The sequence below is a fragment of the Hydra viridissima genome, unplaced genomic scaffold, assembly GCF_058129835.1.
Source record: "Hydra viridissima isolate aposymbiotic clone 2 unplaced genomic scaffold, HvirCarnegie_v1 scaffold_6, whole genome shotgun sequence".
Taxonomy (NCBI): domain Eukaryota; kingdom Metazoa; phylum Cnidaria; class Hydrozoa; order Anthoathecata; family Hydridae; genus Hydra; species Hydra viridissima.
Window position 1 is genome coordinate 5,185,254 of NW_028324305.1, and position 26,128 is coordinate 5,211,381.

General features: G+C 29.2%; 3 protein-coding genes across 5 annotated transcripts in view; 2 read left to right on the plus strand and 1 right to left on the minus strand.

Moving 5' to 3' along the window:
- Nucleotides 1-23,065, plus strand: part of LOC145189778 (programmed cell death 6-interacting protein-like) — an 84,387-nt gene extending 61,322 nt beyond the window's left edge. The window contains exons 1-15 of one of the 3 annotated variants that reach the window (XM_090090318.1): nucleotides 11,157-11,230; nucleotides 12,486-12,704; nucleotides 13,424-13,478; nucleotides 13,865-13,931; nucleotides 14,361-14,642; nucleotides 14,829-14,938; nucleotides 16,425-16,541; nucleotides 16,744-16,809; nucleotides 16,963-17,249; nucleotides 18,036-18,213; nucleotides 21,164-21,385; nucleotides 21,525-21,833; nucleotides 21,912-22,043; nucleotides 22,117-22,211; nucleotides 22,301-23,065. In XM_090090318.1, the coding sequence (XP_089946444.1) occupies nucleotides 12,502-12,704; nucleotides 13,424-13,478; nucleotides 13,865-13,931; nucleotides 14,361-14,642; nucleotides 14,829-14,938; nucleotides 16,425-16,541; nucleotides 16,744-16,809; nucleotides 16,963-17,249; nucleotides 18,036-18,213; nucleotides 21,164-21,385; nucleotides 21,525-21,833; nucleotides 21,912-22,043; nucleotides 22,117-22,211; nucleotides 22,301-22,703 (2,526 nt within the window). In that variant the 5' untranslated portion in view covers nucleotides 11,157-11,230; nucleotides 12,486-12,501 and the 3' untranslated portion in view covers nucleotides 22,704-23,065. Of the gene's footprint in view, nucleotides 1-11,156; nucleotides 11,231-11,473; nucleotides 11,659-12,485; nucleotides 12,705-13,423; nucleotides 13,479-13,864; nucleotides 13,932-14,360; nucleotides 14,643-14,828; nucleotides 14,939-16,424; nucleotides 16,542-16,743; nucleotides 16,810-16,962; nucleotides 17,250-18,035; nucleotides 18,214-21,163; nucleotides 21,386-21,524; nucleotides 21,834-21,911; nucleotides 22,044-22,116; nucleotides 22,212-22,300 lie in introns of those variants that run through there. The other 2 variants (XM_090090317.1, XM_090090316.1) reach the window with 2 other exon arrangements.
- LOC149886752 (uncharacterized) lies at nucleotides 104-2,248 on the minus strand. Its single transcript, XM_090091428.1, has one exon. The coding sequence runs from the start codon at nucleotides 2,246-2,248 to the stop codon at nucleotides 104-106; it is 2,145 nt and encodes a 714-aa protein (XP_089947554.1).
- Nucleotides 4,854-6,406, plus strand: LOC145190680 (dnaJ homolog subfamily C member 9-like). The gene is made up of 2 exons (XM_080067564.2): nucleotides 4,854-5,795; nucleotides 6,041-6,406. The coding sequence occupies exons 1-2, from the start codon at nucleotides 5,220-5,222 to the stop codon at nucleotides 6,275-6,277; spliced, it is 813 nt and encodes a 270-aa protein (XP_079923690.2). The 5' UTR covers nucleotides 4,854-5,219; the 3' UTR covers nucleotides 6,278-6,406.
- Nucleotides 23,066-26,128: the final 3,063 nt, after the last annotated feature.

The window sequence follows — 26,128 nt, forward strand, 5'->3', positions numbered from 1 at the left end:
AACAACTTACATCAATTAACTTTAATGACAAGAATTTTATAAACGTAATAATAAAGTTTTATAACGATCAGCTATTATCACATCACCCCAAGAACTAAAGTTCTTAAGTAACATAGTCGTTTAAATATGTCGGCTTTCTCCTTTCTCTGGTTGATCGTCTTATCGCTGGTAATAAATTATCGACGATTTCTCTGCCACCAGCTTCCTCCTCAGCGTCAACAACTGTTTCTTCGGTTTCTTCCTCTCGTGCAGCAAAAATGTCTAAATCTTCAAAATCACTTTCGTCGCTGTCGATCTCTTCACTGATAATAGTTTCTCTTGAAGCGTTTGAAACATTTGAGGCAGGAGCTATTCTCACATCTCGCACATGTCTTGGTACACCATCAATTTCAATATTTGTGTTTGTGAGTATGTCAGTTACAGTACCAATTTTCCAAACTGAAGTGCACTTTGCATCAGCAGGGCGAACGTAAACTTTTTCTCCAATTCTATAAGTTTCCATGACTCGTTGTGATCTTTCCTGAGTTTTAGTGTTTTTCTCCTCTTGAATTGGAAGACGCCAGACGTACATATTTTTCTGAGAAGCAGGTGCAGATTTCTCATTTGTTCCCACCGTTGGTGTTGCATTGTACCAAAATACCGCTAGCAACGGACATATTTGTGCCCTCGCAGCTGTTCGTTTTACTGTGCGGTGGTTACGCTCCACTATCCCATTCCCTGAAGGTCTATATGCACATCTATACTTCTTTTTTACACACCATTTTTCACATATGTTTGAAAATTCCTTGGATTTAAACACCGCTCCATTATCCATCAACAGTTCTTGCGGTGGGCCATGCTCCCTAAATACGGATTCCAATTGACTTACTACACTTTTGGTATCTTCGCACGGCAACTCTCTCCAAACTGCAAACCGACTTGGTCCACAGTCAATCATTGTTAAATATGGCGACCCTTTATAGTGAGTCACGTCACAAGCAATTCTATACCATGTGTCTGGTACATCTAGCACTCCATTTTCCCATTTTACTGGTGCTGGATCAATTGAATTACATTGGCAACAATTGCGAACACATTCTTCAACATCTTTTCTTAATACGTGCGGAAGTCTTCGTTGCACTGTAAACATTGTCCGATTAATGCCAAAATGATGCTTTGAGTGACAATTACGAATTTCTTCAGCAATACTTACCCCAGCTAGTTCTTTAGTATTTCTTTGTGAAAGTTCATTTATCCAAATTTTTGGAACTCTTGTCAACACGTCAGCTTTGTTTTTGGAGGACGGAACCCATTTCAATGTGATGTTTATATTATATTCTTTTATTAAGTCTTGCAATAGAGAAAGTCTCCTTTTAATAAGCATTTCTGATAATCCATTTGATCGAACCCTATGACTTTCAGTCAGCATACTTTTTAACCATCCATGAACTGTTACTGAATCAGTGAATACTGACAAATTCTTTATATGCCACTTAGCAGCTAGGTTTATCCCACGCACCACAGCATCTAGTTCAGCAATATTAATATGCATGACATCATTTATACTTCGAAGCCAGGCTGCATCCTCAATTATTACGCCATTGTATTCTATAGCAACCCCCATTGCCATGCTGCTTGCATCACACCACAATGTCGCTCCATTTTGAATTCCTTCAGCATTCCATTTTCCTCTCACAGAATCACTAACTTCCAATCGGCGCAATATTTCAATCAACCATGACTGAGCTTGATCTCCAATTAGATCATCCCAAGCATCTCCTTGACTATGTCGTTTTATAAAACTGCAGGCAATTCTGAGCCAACCTCCAACAGGATAGTGACCTAATAAGTGTCCACATATCGAAAAAAGTTTCCGTCGTGTTACTTTTTCAGTTTTAATATCTTGTGACTTTGGAATGGTGTTTCCTCTTTTCCAACAAAGCTCCTTTTTTTCATTTCTAAATAGTTGTAAACCCAACACTCGTGCAGTATCGCATTGCTCTGGCTCTTTGGTTACCAATCCATAACGCGCCAAATGATTTACGACCTTTTCAACTGATATTTTTTCCAAATTAACAATTATATCATCAATGTAGTGGTCAGTTGCTTCACGAATACCTGCATCTAGATTCAACACGCTGCCTAAGATTGAAGACATTATTTTTGGAGCAGAACTTAACCCAAAACCAAGACGTGTAAGATAGTATTTTTCTTCTTTGTAGATTACCCTCTGATGCTCCCATAAACTCGGATCGATGTGTACTTGCATATAGGCGCATCTAAGATCAAGTGTTGCAAATTTGTCACCAAGAGTTCTCCATTTTCTAACTTTTTCATCACATGCATCACTTGTGGCATTATGCGAATTAACGTACTGATTCAATTCTCGAAAATCCAGAACAGGTCGTACCTTTCCTTTATTTTCCTGCTCAACAGCCATTAACGGGACAATCCCTTCTGTACTTTTTTTCTTCTTTGTTGCATGGTTTCAACCAGCCATTTTTCACCCATAAATCCATCTCATTATTAAATTGAGGTATCAACTGGGGTTTTATCTTGTACTGCGCGACAGAATTTCTCAGTTGTGGTTGACCTTGTTTCCATTTATATTTAGCAGTCCACTTTGTACCATCAAAGTAAGCATCAAAATCCTTGTCATTTATACCAACACTTTGTTTCTCTGTATAAATTGAAACAAAACCAAATTCAATTTTTCCATTGTACAAGTGCACTCCTCCACAGCGATTAATGACATCCATACCAATAATAGCATCAATACCATTGACAACACTTTTTAGAATCATTACTGATGTTTTGAGCTTTTTTCCTTCAATGATTAATGTTACCGTAGCTTCTCCCTCCGTTTTCACAGCTTCTCCATTAACAGCCAACACCATAATGTCATGTCTTCTAATACGAACACCAGCTTTCCGAGCTATGTCGTTTGAAATAATAGTTCGGGTACATCCGCTATCAACCAGTGCTTTTCCTGCAAAGGTGTTCACCTGCACAGTGCATATTGGAAGCGCCGTTAGTCGTTTAGGGAAACAGCTGGCGCTGGCGATTCCCCATTTGAGTTTCCCTGATGCAACAAACAAAATCTTGCAATGTGTCCAGATTTTCCACCCCTGAAACATTTTATCCCATCACTGACAATTTGTTTCTTCGAAAAACAGATTCGAGCAACATGTCCAGGCTTGCCACAGTTGTAGCAGATAACATCAGTAGCGGATGGTTTCTTAACATTTTTATGGAACTCAGAGATGGTTGTTGAAACATACTCTTCTTTTGTTTTTTCTGTCATGAGTACTCTTGCATGGTTTAATGCATCCTGTAAACTGATTCCAAATATTTTCACTTGTGCTCGTAGCTGCTTTGAAATTTCACCCGGCAATCCAGTTATGAACGCTCTTAGCAATAATTCTTCGCTTTCAATATCGGCCAAATTCATAAGTTGACGCAAACTGGCCAAATACACATCGACAGATTCACCGTCAATCCATCTCCGATCTCTGAACTGCTCGTAAGCTTGGAAACCATCAACTGCGAATGCATCTAGTAGGGCTTTTTCAATGTCCTTAGCGGAAGTTTTTTGGCTCTCCCCAAGTTGCTCATATAATGCGAACGCACTGCCTTCAAGAAACAACGGAATGATCAAAGAAAGATCGCCCAACTTTTGCAGCTCTCCCACCAGTTTGATCTTTTTCAACCACACTACTACATCTCCAGATCCATCAAATTTTCCAATCATTTTTGCCATGGATGCCATACTGCCGAAATAGCTTGTTAATACGACAACTTTGTTTACTTTTATTTTCTACTGTTTTTATTCAATTCTCTTACAACTTTTATACAGAAACAAAAAATTCTCGAGAGCGTAATTATGTACAAAAATAGCGTATGACTTGCTAACAACTTACATCAATTAACTTTAATGACAAGAATTTTATAAACGTAATAATAAAGTTTTATAACGATCAGCTATTATCACAACTGCTTGATTGCATTTGAGCAAGGCTCAACCGTAATTGGATGAAAAAACATTGTATCTCAAAATGGCAGAAATCAGCGCCAATTAATTTTCTAAGATCTAAAGAGAGGAAAAACAAAAAAAGTCTTAAAATTAAAGATACACTTTTATTGTATTGATGTCACTTTTAGTCAGTCTCCTGTAAAAATTATTTTAACAAATATCTGCAAATACACGTATCAAACTAAAATACAACTGTCGTTGATAAGCGTATCAAACTAAAATACAACTGTCGTAAGGTTTCCTTAAAATTATTAACAAATTTGTTTATGGGTATCCGGAATATGTATCTGTCTGTATGTAAGCTGCTTACTTTTTACTTATGGATAGAAGCTCTAGATCTACGTTAAATGGTCGATGTTACCTTTATCTGGCTTCTATTTCTTCCGCTTTTTTAATACAACCTTATTTAAGTAAATAATTTTTAAAATTTACCTACTCGCGAGGTTAGAATTATTTTGTTCTATCTCCAAGTTTAAATGTTGGGAGAAAGTTTTTAATATTTTCTAAAAATAAAAATTGTTTAAAGTTTTAGTTTTAATTTTTAAAAAAATAATAACTTATGCTTTAAATAATTTATGTTTAAGCAAATTATTTAGAAAAAAAATTAAAAAATAATGCGTATTTTAAAAGTTATTATCACTAACTAAAATTAATAACTCACTTTCTCCTAACTTTTAAAATTGGAGATAGAACAAAATAATTCTAACCTCGCATACTCTCATAGTAAATTAAGTTTTGTAAAAGTTTTGGTATCTCTACACACTCTTAGTGCTTAACTATTGCAACAAGCAGATTTTTAGCTATAAATTTGTATATTCTCTGTTTGATAATATTTATGTTATGATGCATATTATACAACTCTTATAATTAATTTTTTGTAACAAAGGTATTATTAAAATTTGGCTGGTGTATAACTTGTAATTTATGTGGCTGAGGAATTTTTTTACTTATTAGTTTTTTTTGATACTTAGAGCATAAATTACAAAATAAACTTCCTTAGAAACTAATAATCAAAACTTCATGCTCTTAAATTAATAAACTTGATAAAATTATATTTTTTCTTTTAGAGTAAGAATTTTTTTATATTGACAATTATTCATATGTTAATACTTAAACTAAACAAACTGTAATATTTGATCATAGTTTTTCTTCTAAAATATCTTCTTTTTTTTTTTTTTATCTATATAGACAATATTTATATTTCAAAATGTCATTTTTTGATGAAGTAGAGCAACATTTCAATACACGATGTTTATACTCAGCTTTGGGACTTAAAGTGGATGCTAATAATACGCAAATAAAGAAAGCATACCATCATCTCTCATTGAGATACCATCCAGATAGATCTACAGAAAATGATAAAGATACTAATAAATGTAAATTTCAAACACTATCCAAAATACACTCTATCCTTTCAAATAAGGAACACCGAGCTGTCTATGATGAAACAGGAGAACTTATTGATGAAGGTGATCTTCAAGCTCAAGATCGTGATTGGGATTCTTACTGGAGGCTTTTATTTAAAAAAATTACTAAAAGAGATATTGAAATGTTTGAAAAAAATTTCAAAGGCAGTGAAAACGAAGTTGAGGAAATCAAAAAATTTTATATTCAATACGAAGGGGATATGGATGAGATATTGAACAATGTTATGTGTTCATCTGTTGATGATGATGCTAGGTTTCGAGAAATCATTACTGATTTAATAAAAAAAGGAGAAGTTCCTGAATTTGACAGTTTTACTAAAGAGGCTCCACAGAAAGTTCACTTAAGAAAAAAAAAGGTGAAAGGATTAATAATTTGTTATGTAAATATTTATCAAAATTTTTACAGCAAGCATAAATTAAAATAGTTGTTTTGAAAATTTAAAATATTTAAGTTAACAAATATTGCCTGATTGCAAAGATTGCAAATTTTCCAAGAATTTAATTTGATTTTTTTTAGAATTTAAATTTAATTTTTTCTTAATGTCTGGTCTTAGTTTTATTTTAAGTTACTGTAATTTTTTCCATAAACTCTTCCCTAAAGGCTGAAATAGAAAAACAAGAGGCAGAGCAGCATGCAAAAGACCTTGGCATAAACAAAGATGGAACTCTTGAAGATCTTATATTGCAACGCCGTATTGACAGATCAAAGGAAATGAATAATTTTTTTAATGATCTTGAAACCAAGTACTGCCAACCAAAAGTAAAGAAGCAAAAGAGAACAACTGCAGTTACTAAAAATGCTACAAAAACAAATGCTACAAAACGCAAGCAAAAATAATGAGTTTTTTGATTGCCTTGAAATATTACTGTATTTAATTCTTGTTATAGTTTATGATATTTCCATTTGTTTTAAAACATTTGATGTGCCTCTATTGATGCAAATAAATAAAAAAATTTTGCTGTGTTTTATGTTTGTAATTTTAATATTAATTTTTTTGTGAGTTTATGTTGTCTAATGTTTCTTTTAAGTCGCATGAGTTGACAAAGCAAAAATACCCATAAAAAGAGGCCTTAAAGAATAACATGCAATTAAAAAAATTATATGCATAACAATATCTTTGAAAAAAATATCCAACAATATCTATGTTAGGACAGAATGAAATGAAATATTTCTTGATTTAAGAATTCTTTTAGTTACAATTAAAAAAGAGTTAAAAATATTGATTACTTGTGATCAAACCTTCGATTGTCTGGGGGTAAAAACCTCAGCTATAATTTTTTTTTTCTTTAAAAAAAAAAGATTTGAACGTTTATGTTGGTATAAAAAAAACGAAGCTTCCATTCCATTGTTTTAGTTGATTTTGCGTTCTTAATTGTAGTAAAAGTTATAAATTTTGGATAAAAAGAAATATCCAAAATTTGCAATTTTTCTGGTTTAATACAGTGTGTCCAGAAAATTTTTATGATGTCGGTTTAATTTTTTGATCATAAAATTGTCAAAATAAAAGGTTTTTTTAAGATTTTTTTTAAAGTAACCTTTACTAAGTTTTTATGAAGAAACGAAAAAACTTTTGCTTTGGAATTTTACAAATTTATATGCATAAAATTACAAGAGCAAGATATAACTATTAAATTGGTTAAAAAAACTAGCAATTAAGCTTTAATGAATTAATTCAAAAAACTTTTTAAAAAGGTAGTACCTTAAAATTTCAAATAAACTCCTTTCGCTTTTGTGCATAATTAGATGCGACGAGACAAGTATTCTGTTAATCTCATGCAATAATCCTTTAGCAATTCAACCCGTATCTCCAATATCTGTTGATGAATATTTTCAACTAGAGTTATCTTGTATTTGGTAAATTTTCCGACAATCCAGCTCCATACATGTTATATAGGATTTAAATCAGGCGACCGAGCTCACCAAGGAAAATAAATTTATAGCCTTTCTCATTAAAGCAGTTTTGAATTGAATGTGCAATATGAGCTGTGGCGCAACCCTGCTGAAATATCAAACTTTTGCTTCTTCCATAAAACAATATAGCAGATTGTTTTAAACACTTTTCTAGAGTATCTTTGTAGCTCTATTGATTTCCTGTATATATGTATTGCTGAGACATGGACCTTTGTGAGAAATACATCCCCATATTCAAGCCTCCGCCTCCATATAATCTTGGTATAATAAAGTGAGATAAATACTTCTCTTATTTGTATCTTTTAACATACACTTTTAACATACAACATTTTATCATAGCTTTAACATACACTTTAATATTTATTTGCAATTTAGAACCTCAAAATAAACCTTATCAATAAAAGTTACACAAGACCATTCTTCAACAGGCCAGTTGATTCTATCTCGGCACCATTTCAATCGTTTTAGGAGGTCTTTTACAATCGAAAGTGGTTTTTTGAGTAACGACTTTGTCAGAGTTTCTTCGCCAATTGTAACTTAATGCTTATACTAGGATTTGATCGAACCCTGCAAAAAATAACTTTTTTAACTCTTTCAGTTAACTTTGAAGGCCTTCCAGACCTTGGAGAATCTTTGGCAGTCTCAGCTTCTTTAAACTTTTTCCAATGTATTTCAAACGTAGCCCTTTGAAATTTATACGTAGCTAAATTTAAACTAATCTATGAACAACACAATAAGCCTTAACAATAATAATTTTTGATGAATTTTAAGTGAAAAATTTTATGCCATTACAATTACATGCTATTATAACGACGAAATATTTTCATGGTCTCAATGCATAACATTTTACTAAAATTACTTTATGATCTGAAAGATAAAAACGTTATTCTTAAAATGATATTTTTATTTTTAGATTAAAATGTAATTATAATATAAGTGAATTATTATAATAATAACATATGGTGTTTTTTTAGTAACGCCAGAAACTGCTTTAGTGGTTGGGTGTGCATTTAACGATTCCTTTGAGAAAAATAGTAAGGACGATAGTGAGAGAAAGGTAATGCAATTAAATTGATGCTACATTGTTGTTAAGTCACATTGATTAAAATCAATAAAATTATATTTTTAAATTAACTATCATTATTACTATTATTACCATTATTATTATTATTATTATTATTATTATTATTATTATTATTATTATTATTATTATTATTATTATTATTATTATTATTATTATTATTATTATTATTATTATTATTATTATTATTATTATTATTATTATTATTATTATTATTGTTATTATTATTATTATTATTATTATTATTACTTTTATTATTATTATTATTATTGTTATTATTATTATTATTACTGTTGTTGTTGTTATAACTTCTATTATTATTATTGTTACTATTACTATTATTATTATATAACAATAATAATAATAGAAGTTATAACAACAACAACAGTAATAATAATAATAATAATAACAATAATAATAATAATAATAGTAATAATAATAATTATAATAATAATAATAATAATAATAATAATAATAATAATAATAATAATAATAAAAATAATAATAATAATAATAATAATAATAATAATGATAATAATAAAAATAATAAAAATAATAATAATAATAATAATAGTAATAATAATAATAATAATAATAATAATAATAATAATAATAATAATAATAATAATAATAATAATAATAATAATAATAATAATAATAATATAATAATATTATATTTATATATAGCTATTTCAAGTTGTATTATTTTTAAATACAATATCTCGTGTTCGTATAAGAGTGCTCATTATTTTGTATAAATAGAGCAATATATATATATATATATATATATATATATATATATATATATATATATATATATATATATATATATATGTATATATATATATATAATAGGGACACACTGTATGTGTAAAATAGTTATTTCATGATATTTTGTTATATATCAAGTTACGGCTTGTTTAGGTGTCGGTTTCGGTTACGGTTTCACTGAACCGGAATTTCGGTACTTTCGATTTCGGTCTACAAGAATGTTCAATAACGTTATGGAATTAATTATTTTTGATAGTTGCTACAAAAATAATTGTAAATATGTGTTAATTGTAAATATGTGTAGGTTTTTATGATTTTTTTGAGGGAAATTTTCCGGTATTAAAGAAGGAGAAAATTTGTAAAGAAAGGTTTTTATTTGCAGAGTATATTGTTTTCTTCTCATTGATGTGTTGAAGTTTTTATCTTTTTCTGCCAAATTCTAACGAAAACTAGAGCTGTTTATCATGCTAGATGCGTTTGTAGTATGTTTTTACACAAGGTAGTATCTTCAAGCACATGAAGCTATTTGAACTTTTGGTTCTGATCTAGATGCCTTTGATCACTTAAAGTAATTGACTCTGTGTTAGCTTCTCTTTACAAACACACATGAGATGTAGATTCAACAATTATTCCCTATTCTCTTTGGGAAAAAAAAAATTCTATGGAGAAAAAGTAGTCATTGCAGATTCTATGTTTTCATTTCAGATGTTGGACTTTTTTCAAACATAGAAAAACAAAGATTAGAGATATATGATCAGTGACATTGAGAAAATGAAGACACCAAACCTCACTCCTTTGGTTGATGAGTTTTCTTATCTAATGTTCTCTACAATAGGGTTGGCTCATTAAAGAGTGAGAGACTGCAATATTGGCACTCAGAGATTTTATTTTAGAATTTTCAACAGTTTGTGAATAGATATGAAAAAGAGGATGAAAAGCAAAACCAACTAAAACTGTAACAAAGGTCAACTTTCTGTGTTCTAGGTGGGAGAAGAAGTAAGATTACAAAGAATAATTTCTCAGAAAATCTGACATTATAAGCAAACTGAGAAAACAGAAGTAGTGTACTAAAATGGTAGAAAGGAAATTATTGCACTATTTAAAACACTAAATTGTAAATTTTTGTGTAGTACTTTTGTTGTACTTTTAAATGTTTTTTTGAATGGTAAATTTCTTAATGAGTTCAATAGTATTTTTGTTTTGTTACAGTAACTGCAGTGCCCCCTCCCCCCCCCCCCCAATCTGCTAGTTCGGTTATTTGAAAATTTTATTCAATTTTCAGAAAGATTTTTAAAGCAGGTGTAGAATTTTTACCAGCTATCAATCTAAATGATTTTTAGGTAGGCAAAAGCAAAATTAACTGATTTACTTAAGTTCTTATATAACAGAAATTTTTGTTTATTTTTCTCTTATAAGTATTTTTTTAACTCAAAATAAAAAAACCAAAGAAACTTTCAAAATAAAAAAATAGATGAACAAATGAAAAAGGAAAAAAAAGTTCAAAATAATTTTCAATTTGGTTGCCTCAAACACCCTGATTTTATCCTATTTTTCCTGTTCTGAAGGACAAAATTTTAACAACTTTGCTCTCGAGGAAGACATAAAAGTCATCTCTGATCGACCTGAAAAAATTTTTGAATAAGTTTTAACATATTCTCTGCAACTTTAGCTTGGTATGTACTTGAGTTTGTAAAATTTCCTCAAAATAAATCCCAATTACTTTTTAAATTCTACAATTTTCACGTCAACTTTTTTAGTGATAATTTGTTAAATTTTACAAATTTTTGACTGTTAATTTCTTAAGTAAAATATACAACTTGTTTAATGAAATTCCGATAAATTTTAAAAAATATGGGTTAAAAGTTTTTCTTTGTTCCTCCACTTCTGGTGTTTTCTAAATATGCATTATGTTTTACGGGTTAAACCAGTAACAAATTGCCAACAAAGTGGGTGGGCTAGGGTAGTGTTGAGTAAGGACGGTGGATGGTGACCATGGATCCCCTAGCTCATCTCGCTTACATTACCAGGTAATAAGGAGAACAAAAATTCCGTAACGTAAAATAGGAGACTACTAAAAAAAAATTGTAGGATTATCTGATAATTTGAGATATCTGTTTAAAAAAAGCGTGTAGTTTGAATTTTCCAACTATGCCTTTATATTTTAAAAAATGGGAAATGCTTTCTTGCAAACTTTTATTGGATATTTCAATTGTAAGACAAATTGTATGTAAAAACACCCTCAACAATAAACGCGGGTGAGCGAGTAAAATACTGTTGTGTTGTTTTATGTAAACATGCATCTACGTAAAAAGCTTACAGCTATATGTAATATTGGATATGGTGTCTAACTGTCTATCCATTACAAATTTTGATAAAATGAAGAAATAAATTAAAGAGGAACTTAAAATCCTTTTTAATAGAAAAAAATTCAAATTACATATTCTTTTAAGAAAAGGTTTGTAAAGATGGTATAATTAGAAGTTTGTAGTTATAACACTACCTACCTACACAATCTTCTCAAATTTAATTGTTTGTGATTATATTACATACAAGGTTAACTTTAGAATGAATTTTAGTTTAGTATAGATTATATTTAGTTGCTAATTTAGGTTTTATTTTCAATACTTAATAAATTTTTCCTACTAAAAATCATAGTGTGCTATGTAACTCAGTAAGTAGATAAAATAGGCAGCTTTTCATCCTCTATAGTAAATGATAGATGATTTTTTCTTGATCCTTATTAAAGACCATGAGTCAATTAGTGTAGTTGATACACTGATTATGAATGATACTGATATCTAGGATAGGAAAGTACTATTATAATCTAAAAGTAAAGCTTAATCAGATTGCTTACATAGCATAACATTAACTTTGCCTGTTCAATTTTTTTTCCTGTTAATGTTACTGGACAATCTTATGAAGAAAAAAATCTCTGAAAAATTTATGCAGATGGTGAGATTAGAGTTATTATCATACATAACATAAAGGTGTTTTTAGATAATCAGTTATGTATTAAAATATTTTAAATGCTTTCCCTTTTTAAGTTGTTAAAGTTAGTTCTATCAAAATCTAAATGAGTGTTGCACAATTAAAGTTTTGGATTACCTTTCTCTCATTTACATGCCAGTATACACTTGTTATTTACAATATAGTTGCAATATCTGCATAGATATCTCAGATAAAGTGTTTTTTAAGATTGGTTTTAAGAATGTGTTTAGCTTCACTAAAAGTTTTCAGTATAAGACTATATATCCATGTAATGTTTGTTTGATAAATTTTTAGGTAGCTGTTGAAAATAATGAATTCTTACTTGCTATGTCCATTAAAGAAAACTCAATCTGTTGATATTGTGAAGCCCATTTCAAACTACATAACAAATACGTTTTCAAGCAGTGTGCTTAATGAAAATAAAAATGTTTTAGCAGAATTCAGTCAGCTTCGCAGCAATGCTGTAATTCATTCTTTAGACAAGCATGAAGTGTCACTTGAAACTCTACAAAGGTAAAGTGCTATTTGAAATTGCATTGTGTGTTTGTATTTATTTTTATGTTAATTTTTTTTTGTATGTTTATGTGGTTAGCACATGATAAGTTTCATGAAAAAGACTACCAAAGATGTGGTTATTTTGTTTGATTAAGAAAAATGCTCAATCTTTGCTAATAACAAGGCACAGAGACTTTTCTTGTCAAATGATTACTTTATTTTAGATACATTACTTCATTTTAGATATCATGTTTTAATTTTTTTTCAGTTTGATTATTTTCTTGTACATAAACAGTTAGCACTATATTAAATATTTTATACTCCTTTGTGTACACTTCAAAATTTGATATAATTTGATTTTGAAATGCCTTACTCATGTGTCACTTTCTGAACAGATTTTCTTGAAGTTTTGCAATAAGTTTACAGTAGTTCTTATTTTACTGCACTTCTGTGTGTCCATGACCTCTCAGAATGCTCTTTACAGATAATTTGAAAAGTTCTAGTTTCTTTCAAATTTGTCCCTGATCTATCTGAAACTCCTCTATATTTTCATACTTATGGTAGCACTTTAAAATAAGGTTACATTTTTTAAAGTCTAGTATAATATCAGCTATTATTTCAAATTTGTTGTACTTAGTAAAGAAAAGAACTAATTAGAAAGAATAAGGGGTTAAAATGTTCACTTTTTTGTGTGGCAATATGTATAAAGAATATTAAGTTTTCTCAAATTTTTGTAGGTACTATGATCAGTTGGTTGTTATGGAAGGTAAATTGCCAATTGCAGAAGACCAGGTACTTATTAGGAGTATATTTTCAAAATAATTATGATTATTTATGGTATTAATTATTGTAAATTTTAAGGAAATATTTACACAAAAATTTTTTGTATTGCTAATTTACTTTTTTGGCTTCCTTTTAAAAAGAATGAATGCGCATATACTTGCTAGATCTATTATTTTGTTCAAAGTTGGTAAGCAAAATCCAATTCTCGAAAAAAAAAAAAAAAAAAACTCAATACAAACATTCAATAAAAGTATTGAAATAATAATAATTTATAATTTTTTGTAAATTTCTGGCTTTTTTAAAAAGAGCAAGTTTTTCAATAAATGCTGATTTACACTTTAAAATTTATTTATTGAAAAGCAAATCTTTCTGAGAGAAAAATTCATTTTTGCTAGATTCGTATTTCATTTACATGGTATGATGCTTTCAACAAAGGTTCTATCTTTGGATCAACAAAATGCTGTAAATATTTCAATTTTTTTTTTACTGTGAATCTTTTTTCTTTAATGGTTCAATTTTTTTTTATTATTATTGTTATTACATTACCTCTATCTTTTACATGCTGCTTACTACCTTTGTTTAAACAGAAAATATTTTCAAGAAACTTGAAATTCTATTTTTAATGTTCATATCAAGAAGCAATTCTCAGCTTATAATTTATTACATTGTCATTATTTTTCTAAATATTAAGTTTTTCTCTTTTCTTTTCTTTTTTTATATTATAAAGATAAATTGGAGATTTAAAAATTTACAGGCTGTACAGAGTGCATAAAACAGTTTAGGCTAGATAATTATTTATAATAAAAAATTACAATGATTAAAAAAACGATGTATCTATGTAAAAATCAGTTTTGTAGTACATCTTTTTGTGATTGAATTCACTTTTTTTAGCTCTCAGTAGTGGCGCTTATGAGCGGTTCTGTGTTTTGTTTAACATTGCTGCACTTTTATCCCAGTTAGCAAGTATGCAAAACCACTCCACGGATGATGGATTAAAAACTGCTGCAAAATATTACCAGCAATCAGCTGGTATATTTTCATATTTAAAAGATAATGTTTTTCCTGTTCTTCGTATGCTTCCCACACCTGACTTATCTGTCAGTTGTTTAACTGCTCTTACATCTATCATGCTTGCGCAGGCTCAGGATTGTTTTTATGAAAAAGCTTCCTCAGGTTATTTTATTCAAAATATCTGTTTATTTTGAAAAATTTTTTTTTTTCTTTTTTCTTTGTTATAGCCTTTTGTTTATTGTTTTTATATCTAGTTTCTTCTTGTATTTAAATGAATGCTGTCATCTTGTTTTAATGGTATTAACTATCATTTTTGTTTATCTTTGGGATTTATCTATTATCTTGCAGATAAGATGAAAGACACTGTTGTTGCAAAAATTGCAATGCAAGCTGCTGACTTTTATCAAGATGCCCATCGAAATGCAACTCATTATGAAACTAAAGGATTATGGGAAAAGGTGAACTCTATTTAGGTATTGTACAATTATGCAGCTAAAACAAATGGTATATTGAAAATATATTATAGCATACTAAAATTACTTAAATGTAAAAATGGAAAAAATTATTCTAAAGAAAATATTTAGAACATAATAAATGAACAAAAGTTTCACATTGTGTTCATTTACTAAGTTCTAAATATTTTCTTTAAAATAAATTTAATAGTTAGCACATATAGTGTATAATTACTGTTTTAATCTCTATTTAATAGTGATGCTCAAATTTGATGCATAAAAAGTATTCATCTAATTGTCATGGCGTCCCAATATTAGTTTTACAGCTATTTCATGAAATTTTGGTAACATGAATTATAATTGTGATTTACAACTACAATAATTCTGAAATATAATTTGCATAAATTATTTTTGTACTCAAAGTTATTATCTTTAGGTAAATAATTTAAAAAATTTTAAAATCTTTAAAATGGCACAAGTGAAAAAAATTACACTTGAAGAATAAAACATAAAATTGCACCAACGTTATAAAAGTGAACTCAAAATTGCAAAAAAAATTTTTTCTAAAAAATTTTTACTTTTTGAAATGCTGCAGTCAATAATTAATTCTATCATAAATTACTTTGGTACAGTTGGCTCAGTACTCAGAGGGGTTATATATGGCTATATGACTGCTTCTGTGTAGGAAAGTTTATTTTCATCAATAGAAAAAAAAAAGAATATTTCAAGTGCTCAGCAATCAAATATTAAATTATTTTTATCATTATTTTTGTGATGAAACTGAACAAAGTGTTAAGCGATCGTTGTTAGGAAACATTAGAGAAGTTCTTTAATGGCCTTCTCAATCTCCAGATCTTAATTCTCAATCTCCAGATCAATAATACAATTGAATACCTGTGGGAATAAATAAATTTAAAACTTCAAAACAAAAAAATCAGCAACCTAAATGAACTCAAGTCTTTCATCAAAAGAGAAAGGAAAAACTCAACTGAAGTTACCAAGAAAGTTGAAAATATTTGTATTTTCTGCACTACAGCAACTAAAGACAGCTCAGAAATGTTAAAAGAAATCCAACAAAAGATTTAATTTTTTTTTTTTCAATTAAGATTTTTTAATATTAAACTGAGAAAAATATTAAACAACATACTTATAAAGTGATTGTTGGCCAAGTACTTTTTTACATTAAATTTGCATATTGTGAATGTTAAATGGGTTGTGACTAAAATAATACATTATATTTGCCATTTGCAAAATGTAATTTAAGGAAAGTATTTAAAATTTAATAAATAAATGAAAAAAAAATTTTTAACACACACACATACACATGAACACACACACAGAGATTTGGCTCATTAGTTACACTACATTTATATGATTCAATGATAAGCATCAGATAAAACAATTTTTATAAATTGGTTTTTTTTTTTTAATTTCCTATTCAGTATTCAGTTTAAAATCCCCAATCATTTTAATGACAAGAAGTGTTTTTTAGGATTGGATAACTGTTCTCCAAACCAAACATGGCTATTTTATAGCAGCTGCTGAATTTCACCAATCCAAAGTCAATGAAGCATCAAACAAATATGGTGAAAGAGTTGCACGTTTACAGGTTCATTTGTTTAAACTTTTTTTTGTTGTGGTGGTGGTTTGTCAGATTTTTCTATTTATCTTTTATGAATTCTTTATATTTTAAATGATGTAAGTTTTTGCATGCATTTGCTAAAGTTGATTAACAAATGCTTGCAAAAATTCTTATTATAAAATATGATGATTAAAAAAGCTATATATAATATTTAATATATGATATTTAGAAAGCTGAAAAGTCTATAAATGATGCTATAAAAAGTGCTGGCAACTTTAACATTCCTGAGGTTAAGGTATTTAATTTAGATTATAATTGCTAAATTGGTATGTTTTTGTTTTCTGTGTTCCAAAGAGCTTTGATTGCATCCAATGAGTCAATTGATTATATAAGGTGAGATAAGTAGATTTAGTCATGGCCTAAAATATTGATCTTTTTTTTTTTGAAGAACATGGCTGGCATTATTTCCAAAACTCTTATCCAAGCTAAGAAAGACAATGAGTTCATTTACCTGGATAAAGTTCCAACTCCAGATCAACTGGCACCTGTTGAGCGTGCTAATCTTGTAAAAGCACTTCCTATTGCATCACCAATGTCAAGCAATTTTCAAGATTTATTTTTAAAACTTGTACCAATAGCTGTTCATGAAGCAACCAGCACCTATGATGCTGCAAAAAGTGCTCTGATTAATAGTGAAATTGGAAAATTGAGAGAAGCTACACATTTTATTAATGGGTAAATTTTAGTTTTATAGAGTATTTAAACTATAAACTGCTGACTAAGTTAAAGTAATTCTGTGAAAATTTTCTCCCATTATTTTTATTGACAGGTTTTGCAAAGAAATTAATGTTACATAGAATTAGTAAAATAAGTCCCTATGCTATGTTTTTTTTTTTTTTCAATTAAGTATGAAATTATAACCAATTTTCTTAACACTAAACAGAAAAAGATTTTCTCATTAATTAAAAAAAAAATTTGTTAATTGTAAGATGTTTGGTTTATGAAGTAAAATATAACCAAGTTTTCTTAAGTTGTAAAAAATAAGTACTAAAATATACAGCAAGCATTTTAAAGATTTTTTAGGTACAATTGGTTTCAAAGTATTCTGTTTAGGGATAATTTTGAGATACCTGAATGTAAGGAACAACTTTTCAAAAATGGTTCTGCTTTTGTGAAGGCAAACTTTTTTGTCAACTCCTTGAATTTTTTTAATTTATTTTTATTTCTTGTTGAAATTTTCAGTTGTTCATTTAATTTTTAAAAAACAAAAACAATACTTAAAAAAAAAAAAGGATAAGCTTTAGGAAACCGTGTGACAGCTTGTATGATAACATGAATAATTTAAATGTTGCGAGTAGAAATTAAATTTCAAAAAGTTGAATTAGTTCATATAATACCTTTTCATATGTTTTTAATTTTAAATAACATTTTTTTTTACTTTCAAATTTTTCATTTAAAAGATTAATTTAGTTTGCTTTTTTGACAAATTGTTTAGAATTTTCTTTCTCTAAATTTTTTTAGTGTGCTGGCTTCATTAAATCTTCCAGCTGCCATCGAAGATCTTTCTGGTGAGATGGTTCCCTCATCTGTGCTGGAAAAATCTGCAGAAATAAAAGAAAAAGGTGGCTTAGAAGTGATTGATCAGATGATCGAAAATCTGCCTAATCTTTTATCAAGAAATCGAGAAATTCTTGATGAGGTTAAACATGTTTTTAAAAATCCTTCAATAAAATAGTAGTTCTATGTTGCAACTCATAACAAATAATATATTTATGTATTATTTGTTATGAGTTGCATTTACATTTACACACAAACACACACAGTTGTAAATTTATAAATTGCATTACATTATTTCACTACATTATTACATTACATTATTACATTACATTATTATAAATTATATAACATTATATTGCATTAGATTACATTACATACGTTGTTCTTTAGAAAATGATAGTTTAAAAAGTTTTACTTAAGTACACAATAAAATAATGTTTTATGTGAAAGTTTATACAAAAGTGTCACACAATTATTACACAACATTTTCCTCTGTCTTGGTTTCTGTAACTTTTAATCTTTCAATTCTAGGGAATTGGTCACATCAGTACAGCTTACATTCAACATTTTCAAGGGAACATACAATTAAAACTATAAACTCTTTATAAATTTTATTCCAACTAAATGCATCAGCAAGGAGCTTAGCATTTTCTCACTTAACTGCTTTTAGAGGTTTCTTTATATCTTATTTTTCAAACTTTCTAAAAATAACAAACTTTAAAATCACATATTAGTTGCAGATAAATTGATTTTCCTGTCATGCAAAAAAAATAATCATATGGTTACTTTTTTGTGATGCTTTGAAGAAGAAAAAAGAAATTTAAAATCTTAATACTTCCATTTTTTTAAATGTGTGCAAAAAGTTCCACTACAAAAGCATAAACTGCAAAATTATTATTCTATTAAAGCAGACATTTTACACTTTTGTTAAAAACAAGATAATGCTAAAAAAATCTCAATCAAAAATCAAAAGAATACTTAAAAAAAAAAGTTATCTATTGAAAAAAAAAAGCTTTTTTTTTTAAGTAAAAAATTTTATTTCATTTTTATTTATTTGCTAAGTTCATTTGTTTGTTAAATTTGTTAGCTTTATTTGTTTCTAAAATTTATTTATTTGGTAAATTCATTTTTTTGTTAAATTCATTTACTTGTGAAATTTGAAAGTCTAGTTTTGAAAATAATCACATAATGCAACTTTGAGATGGATCCATGTTAAATGGGTTAAAATTTAAATATTTTAGTTCAAGGCATTACCATATTTACAAAAACAGAAATTATATTAATGAAGTTTTGTGCACATTTTCTCCTTTAATCTCTAGCTAAACTTGTTTCTTTACACCATTTAGCCATACCATGATGGAACTTGCTTCATATTTAATGGGTGGTCCAGAGTTACAGCAACTCAATATATTAATGATAAAGCCAAAATATATTGCTGACAAAAATTTATTAAATTATAAAAACTTGTTGGTCATCATACACAAATAACTATTAAACTCAGTGTGAATCACCAACATTAATACAGACTTTGAGATGTTTGAGGAATGTTTTAATCATGGCATGAGCTCTTCCCATGCTTTCAAAAGTGATTTCTTTTGAGAGTTATCATTTTTGTGTGGTTTTGAACTTTAGCTTCAGCTTCCAGAATGGACTAGACAGAATAATCAAGAGAATTTCAATCTGGGGAACTTGGTGGCCACTCAGAAAACTTAATAAAACCTGCGGATTTTGCTGGTACCAAGTCTGCACTTTTTGAGTTTAATTAGTGGGTGCGCCATCTTTGTTGAAATGTCCATATGTGTGTTCCAAAATAAGAATTAGCTCAAGGAAGAAGTTGACTTTTCAGAATATTTAGATACTCATGTTGGTTAATTTTTACACCCACATCAACGAAAACCAGTGGCATCTTTCCATCCGAAGTTGAGCAGGAAAAATCATGACCAATTGTGGATGAGAAACTTGTTGAACATTGCTGTTTGGCTTTGATTTGGCATACACTCAATCATTTTGTTGATTCAAATATTCTTCTACTGTAAAGATCTTCTCATCAGAGAAAACAACTTGCAAATATTGAGGAGCTCAGAAATGATCGATCTTCTAATTTCTTTTAGTCACATTTGATAAAAGTTGAATTTCATTTTGTTTCTAGGCATTCAATTTGAGATCATCAACAATTATTTGATGTAAAGAATACCGAGACTTGCAGCTTCCATTTAACATCTGAACAGAACGACAGCCTTTTTTCCAGATTCGGTCCCTCACTTTTTTGATTGTTTTTTTTGTTTTGATGGAATGATTCCTGCCCCTTCCTTTTTGATCTCCACTTGTTCCTAGTTCAGTATGTTTTTGTGCAATAAACAACTTTTTTGTTGACTCCTAATTAATTAATAATCTTAGTCACCTCAACACCCTTCTTGTAGAGAGCAATGATGGATTCATGATAAACAAATTTCCTCACCGTTGTAAAAATAAAGACAAATTATTTTTATTTTATTAGAAAGTAAGCTAAAAAACAAAAAAAAACAAGAAAAAAGCAGAAAAAACAAAGAAAAATCATACAGGGTGGTCCAGAATTATAGTAAAAGTTGCTATTACATCCTGCAAACTGATTTGCTATAATTCTGGACCACCCTGTAGTTGTCACATTTTTGGAGCATGCTATACTTGGCATGGACCTCTCTTGGACTCTTTGCTTTAATCTGACTTATTAAGTCTTTGATTTAATCTGACTTATTAAGTCTTTGATTTAATCTGACTTATTGCTTTAATTACTTTATTCCATAATGGTTATCACTTATTTGCATGGCTTGTAGTACAGTTAACTGTAATGGTGTAATGGCATGAAAATGATTCTTTTTTAACTAATTTTTTTTTTTTTTTTGCATAATTTGGTAAATACGTTCTTTCAGAACAGTTTATTCTAAAAAAAGAAGGTGTTTATTTTAAAGTTTAGTTTTATTTTTTAAAAATGAAAAGTGCAACTATTATATTTTTATCGTGAATCACAACAACAGTTTATTTGGCATCAAATATACGCATTTATATATACACATAATACACACATGTAATATACAGTTACAATATTTATTTAGACTTTCCACATGATGTCAGAAGAGGAGCAAGATGATCAAAAAATGCGTGAATACTTTAAAGATAGATGGACTCGCACACCATCATCAAAACTTACTCAGCAACTGAAGGAGGAAGGTGCTAAGTACAAAAATATCTTAGATAATGCCACAAATGCTGATAACATAGTAAAAGCAAAGTACAATGAGCATCAAAGAGGGCTGCAAATACTTTCAAAATCAAATGTAAATTTTTTTTAAATAGCCATTAGATTAATCAAGGATTCAGTATTTTATTTTTTAAATAAAAGTGTAAATGATTATTTTTCTAATGATTCAATGGGACTTTCATTTAAATACTTTTGGTTCTTTATTTTTTACAAAGGCTGAAATTGCTAGTTCCCTTCCAAAAGTTGGAGTTATTACATCTAATAGTGGTCTGGCAGCTGTTCAGGAGTTACGCCAGTATATGCAGCAGGTTGATCAAATTAAAAAAGCACGTGAACAACTTGAAGAAGAGTTCAAGAGTACCACTGTTGATATTCAGAGCAAATTCTTACAAGCTTTAACTGCAGAAGGTTATCTTGATTGTCAAAAGATAGTTGGTCAGAATATTGAAGATGTTTATGCACATTTGAGAAATCAAGCGGAAAAGAGCATAGAGGATCAAAAGCTGCTACTCGAGAAGATACAGGTGATTTCTTTTAATCTTTTATAAAAAGAGTTCATTTGCTTTTTACTTCCATATTAAATGACCAAAATTTCGTTTTAGACAGCGTATGATAGTTTTGCTGCAGCTACAAAAGGTGCTGGTGCTAATCCCCGTGATCAAATGCTGAAAGACTTAGCTAGTGCTTATGATGCTTACATAGAGCTAACAAATAATCTTGAAGAAGGATCAAAAGTAAGATTTAAGTTTCTAAAACATAGGTATCATATAGAAGGTTATCTGTTCTTTATTTCCTTTTGTTTTTTAGTTCTACTACAACCTCACTGAACTTCTTTTGAAGTTCCAGAATAAAGTGAGTGATCTTGTTTTTGCACGAAAGACAGAAAAAGAAGATCTTACTAAGTATTGTTTTTTTTTTGTTTTTTTTTTACCTTACTGTTTACCTTAAACAAATCATGCTAGTCCTACTATTATTATTATCTTTTTTACAGAGATCTCCAGCAAGAAGCAGCTAAGGGTACTGCTATTCCACCTCCTAATATACCTGCTCACCATCAACAACAGCCAACTAAACCTGACAGACCGCCACCTCCAAGTAATAAATCAACACCTGCACCTAGTGTTCCGCAAAATCAACCTTCTAGTAATCCTCCAGAACAACCGCAATACAATCCTAACCCATATCCTGTTCAACCTATGTTTATGCCGCAACCTGGTTACTACGCTCCTACTGGTATGATGCCATATCCTTATCCTTATCAGCCAAATTACAGAGAGTATCCTGCAAATCAAACACAAGTTCAGCCTGGACAATATATTCCTCCATACGTTCAACAGCAACCTCCAATGGGATACCAGGGTTATCAGTGGCAACAAAGGCCTCCCCAGCAATAAAATACTCAGTTTAATGAGGCGGTTTTCAATAAAATAAATATATATCTTATATTTATTTTATCGCTATATTAACTTTATTTTTAAGGCTTTCAAAGATGAAATTTCCTCAGTAGTTAACATTTTCGGTATTATTTGCTTTGCCTTCTAAAAAATCTCAAAAATCATCTTAGTTCACCAATTAGCTTCTGATGATAAAATCGTGTTTTTGTCGTTTTTTGGGGTTTGTTTTTATGTAAAAAGTGATCTAATTTTATGTTCTTTTGTTTAAATATTCTGCTCAAAATTCAACTTTTCTTGTTTTTTATTACTTTTTGTATTTGAGTGTCTTTAACAGCAGAAAATATATTAATAAATGAATTTTATTCAGCGAAATGTTAGTGAAAAATCTACTTTTTGTATAAACTTTTGAAAACACCCTCTCTTTGTTTTTATAAACTCAAGCTAAACTTTTCTCTACGGAAAGTAGAATATTTTTTTATATTGTCTGCAAAAAAACCACTTTTTTTTTTGTCTAATTTTGTTTCCAATATCTTTTATACAATTTGTTTCTTGAATACTTTGTGATGTTATCAAACCACTTATTGAAAATTACTGTACACTTTGGTAAATTACACAAGCTTACACTAGTTTGCTTCATCGAAGCAGAATTATGGGACCTAGGTTGGTGGCATAAGCTGAGGTTATTGGCACATAGTTAAGTTCTTTGATTCGTTAAACTGATTTCGCTCCATATCTTTAAGGTCAGTTTCCAATCATCCGTTTAGCTATGGGAAAGGGAGAGGGATGGGAAAATGAATCACGTGAGCATGCGCAGTTTGTAATTTAATTTTGAAAATTAATCGCTGCACATGCTCACGCAATTTTCCCATATCTTTTCTCATAGCTAAACGGATGAGTGGAAACTGACCCTTATTCTAAAGTATGTAATCTTTCTTGTCACTTTCAAAACTTTAAAATGCATTTAATATAGTTTCGGTTAATTCTGCCATTTTACCCTAATTATATCAATTTTTTTGCTGTTTGTTTAACAGATCATTAATTAAATATTTCTCAGAAAAAAATATTTTTTGTTTAAAGATCTGTTAAATAAGGAATAAAAAAGTATGCGTTGCTTAAAAAAGTTTTGCTGTCCAAAAGTAACAAGCTTAAATTTTCATATTACCACCTGTGAACTTTAAGCCTGGCTGTCCTTAATTTACTGTCTTTTATTGAGACGACTCTGTCTGCTTAGGTCATCTTGTAGAATAAATCATAGAATCTTCCACTAATAATTTCCATGAAACAAACTTTATTAAATCTAATCGGTGCTTTAAAAATATAACTAAGATGCTCTTAAAATGACGATTATAAGTCATGTTGAGAAAGAATTGATGGAGCGGTTGTTTGCTTGAGTCTTTAAGTTTGCACTCAAATTATTGATTATTTCAAATTATGCTTGTGTAAATCAAGGTTTATCTTGGTTCTAGATTTCTGTGTAAGTTCTAAAACATTCAGTATTTTTATGCTAAATGTGCATAAGAATATAAGATATAGGATGAGAATAACTTCTTGTATAAAAGAAAACACTGGTAAATATTCATTGAAATCATAGTTATATCTGTTTAAATATAGTTATGTTTTTATAGCAAAAGTAACGTTCAACTATTAAAGTTAAAATTTACCTATCAGCATTGGCGTTCTGTTTTTGACGATTAATAATGGTAGAATAAAAGTTTTTATATTAATCAGAATAAAGTTGTTAATAAAATGAATTGTTCATGATACGGCCATTAATAAAATGAATTGTTCATGATACGGCCATTAGTAATGTACTTGTATTAATCAGGCCACAGAATAATATGAATATGAATGACACGAACATGCTCATAGTACATACGAAAATGCTCATAATGCTCAGTATTATGCTAGTGAAAGGATGTAAAGACCTGAAATTTGCACAGATACATCAATTGATTAAGGGTAAATTGCCACCAAAAAAAGTTTGGTTTAGGTCAAGTAGGCATGGTAAAATATGGAATTGCATGTAAAAATCCTCAAAAAAGAGCTTCAACATTTTTAATGTAAACAAAAATAAGTAAATATACAAAGCTTTAAATTTGTGCATTTGAAACATTAAACTGCTAAAAATAAAAAAAAAATCATATTTCCTTAAATATTTTTCTTAACATAAGACAAATCTGTTATAATTTCAAATAATCTCTATAATCTCAAAGTAATCTCTTTCAACCTCAAAAAAATCTCTTATAGTCTAAAATTATTTCTTATCATTCGAGAATGGAAAGTAACTGTCAAATAAGACCAGCCACAATGGGAATCATGATCGAAATCCTCCATGTCTGCTATGTTAAGATCTGAGAGCAAAGATCATCTATTGCTTTTTTCATTTTGCGCGTGTTGTGCTCTCGAATATTTCTGAAGTCATTATTCCTCAACTCCAAGGCTTTCTCAGATATTCCGATTGGTAAATAAATGCCTTATATAACACCGCCTCCCATTAATTAACAACTTGAGCACTGGATAACATATACAGAATGTTCCAAATGTTTCTGACGCATCATGCTGAAAGTATCAAAGCCCTAGATTGTGTTGAAAAAGGCTGAAAAAAGTATATTTAATAGTGCTTAATTAATAGAGCTTAATTAATTTTTTTGTCGTTAAAGTATCTGATAACCATTTAAAACTTTGATTCACTTTTCATTACATCAACGATATTTTCTGAGCAGCCGGCTCCTGTTTACTTTACAAGTTACAAAAAGTAAATTAACAATTTGGGGTAAGTATGATATAAAGTATGATATAACAGTTTGAGGTAAGTATGTCATAAAGTGAATTAGTGGATATAACAGTGTACTTACTAGTATCTCCTTATTATTGCTATATATGGTAATATTGTAAAGATGAAAATGCATCAAGTGTTTGTGACTGGCTTGGAAATTTTTGGACCATCAGAAAGATGTTTTTCCTTTCATTGTAGTTATTTTGTGTCTTTTACAAACTAAATGTATTTGTGATATTTTATTTTTCAGAATAGCTTGAATTTATTTTAAACACCAATATTTAAGGATCAGGATCATTTAAGATTAAAAAACTGATTCTTAATCAGGCTAGATGTTCCATAGCAGATATCCAAAAGAAGTTGAAGGTTTCTTGCAACACTGTCCACTCTTTGATCCCCAGAGGCGACGGTAATAATGGTGGTTGAGTTGTTCTGGAAAATCGACAAAGCTGACACCAACCTCCAAAGACAAGATCCACTGAATGATCAAGGTTAAACCCGAAGTTGGAGTGTGAACTGCTTGTCGAAGACTAAACTTCAGTAACATTTTCTAAAGTTTTTACTTTCAGCATCTTCTGCTTAACATTTTGTTAGAAACACTGAGTGGTGTAGGACAGCTTACAAAGTTCATATAAAGCCCTTGCAATCT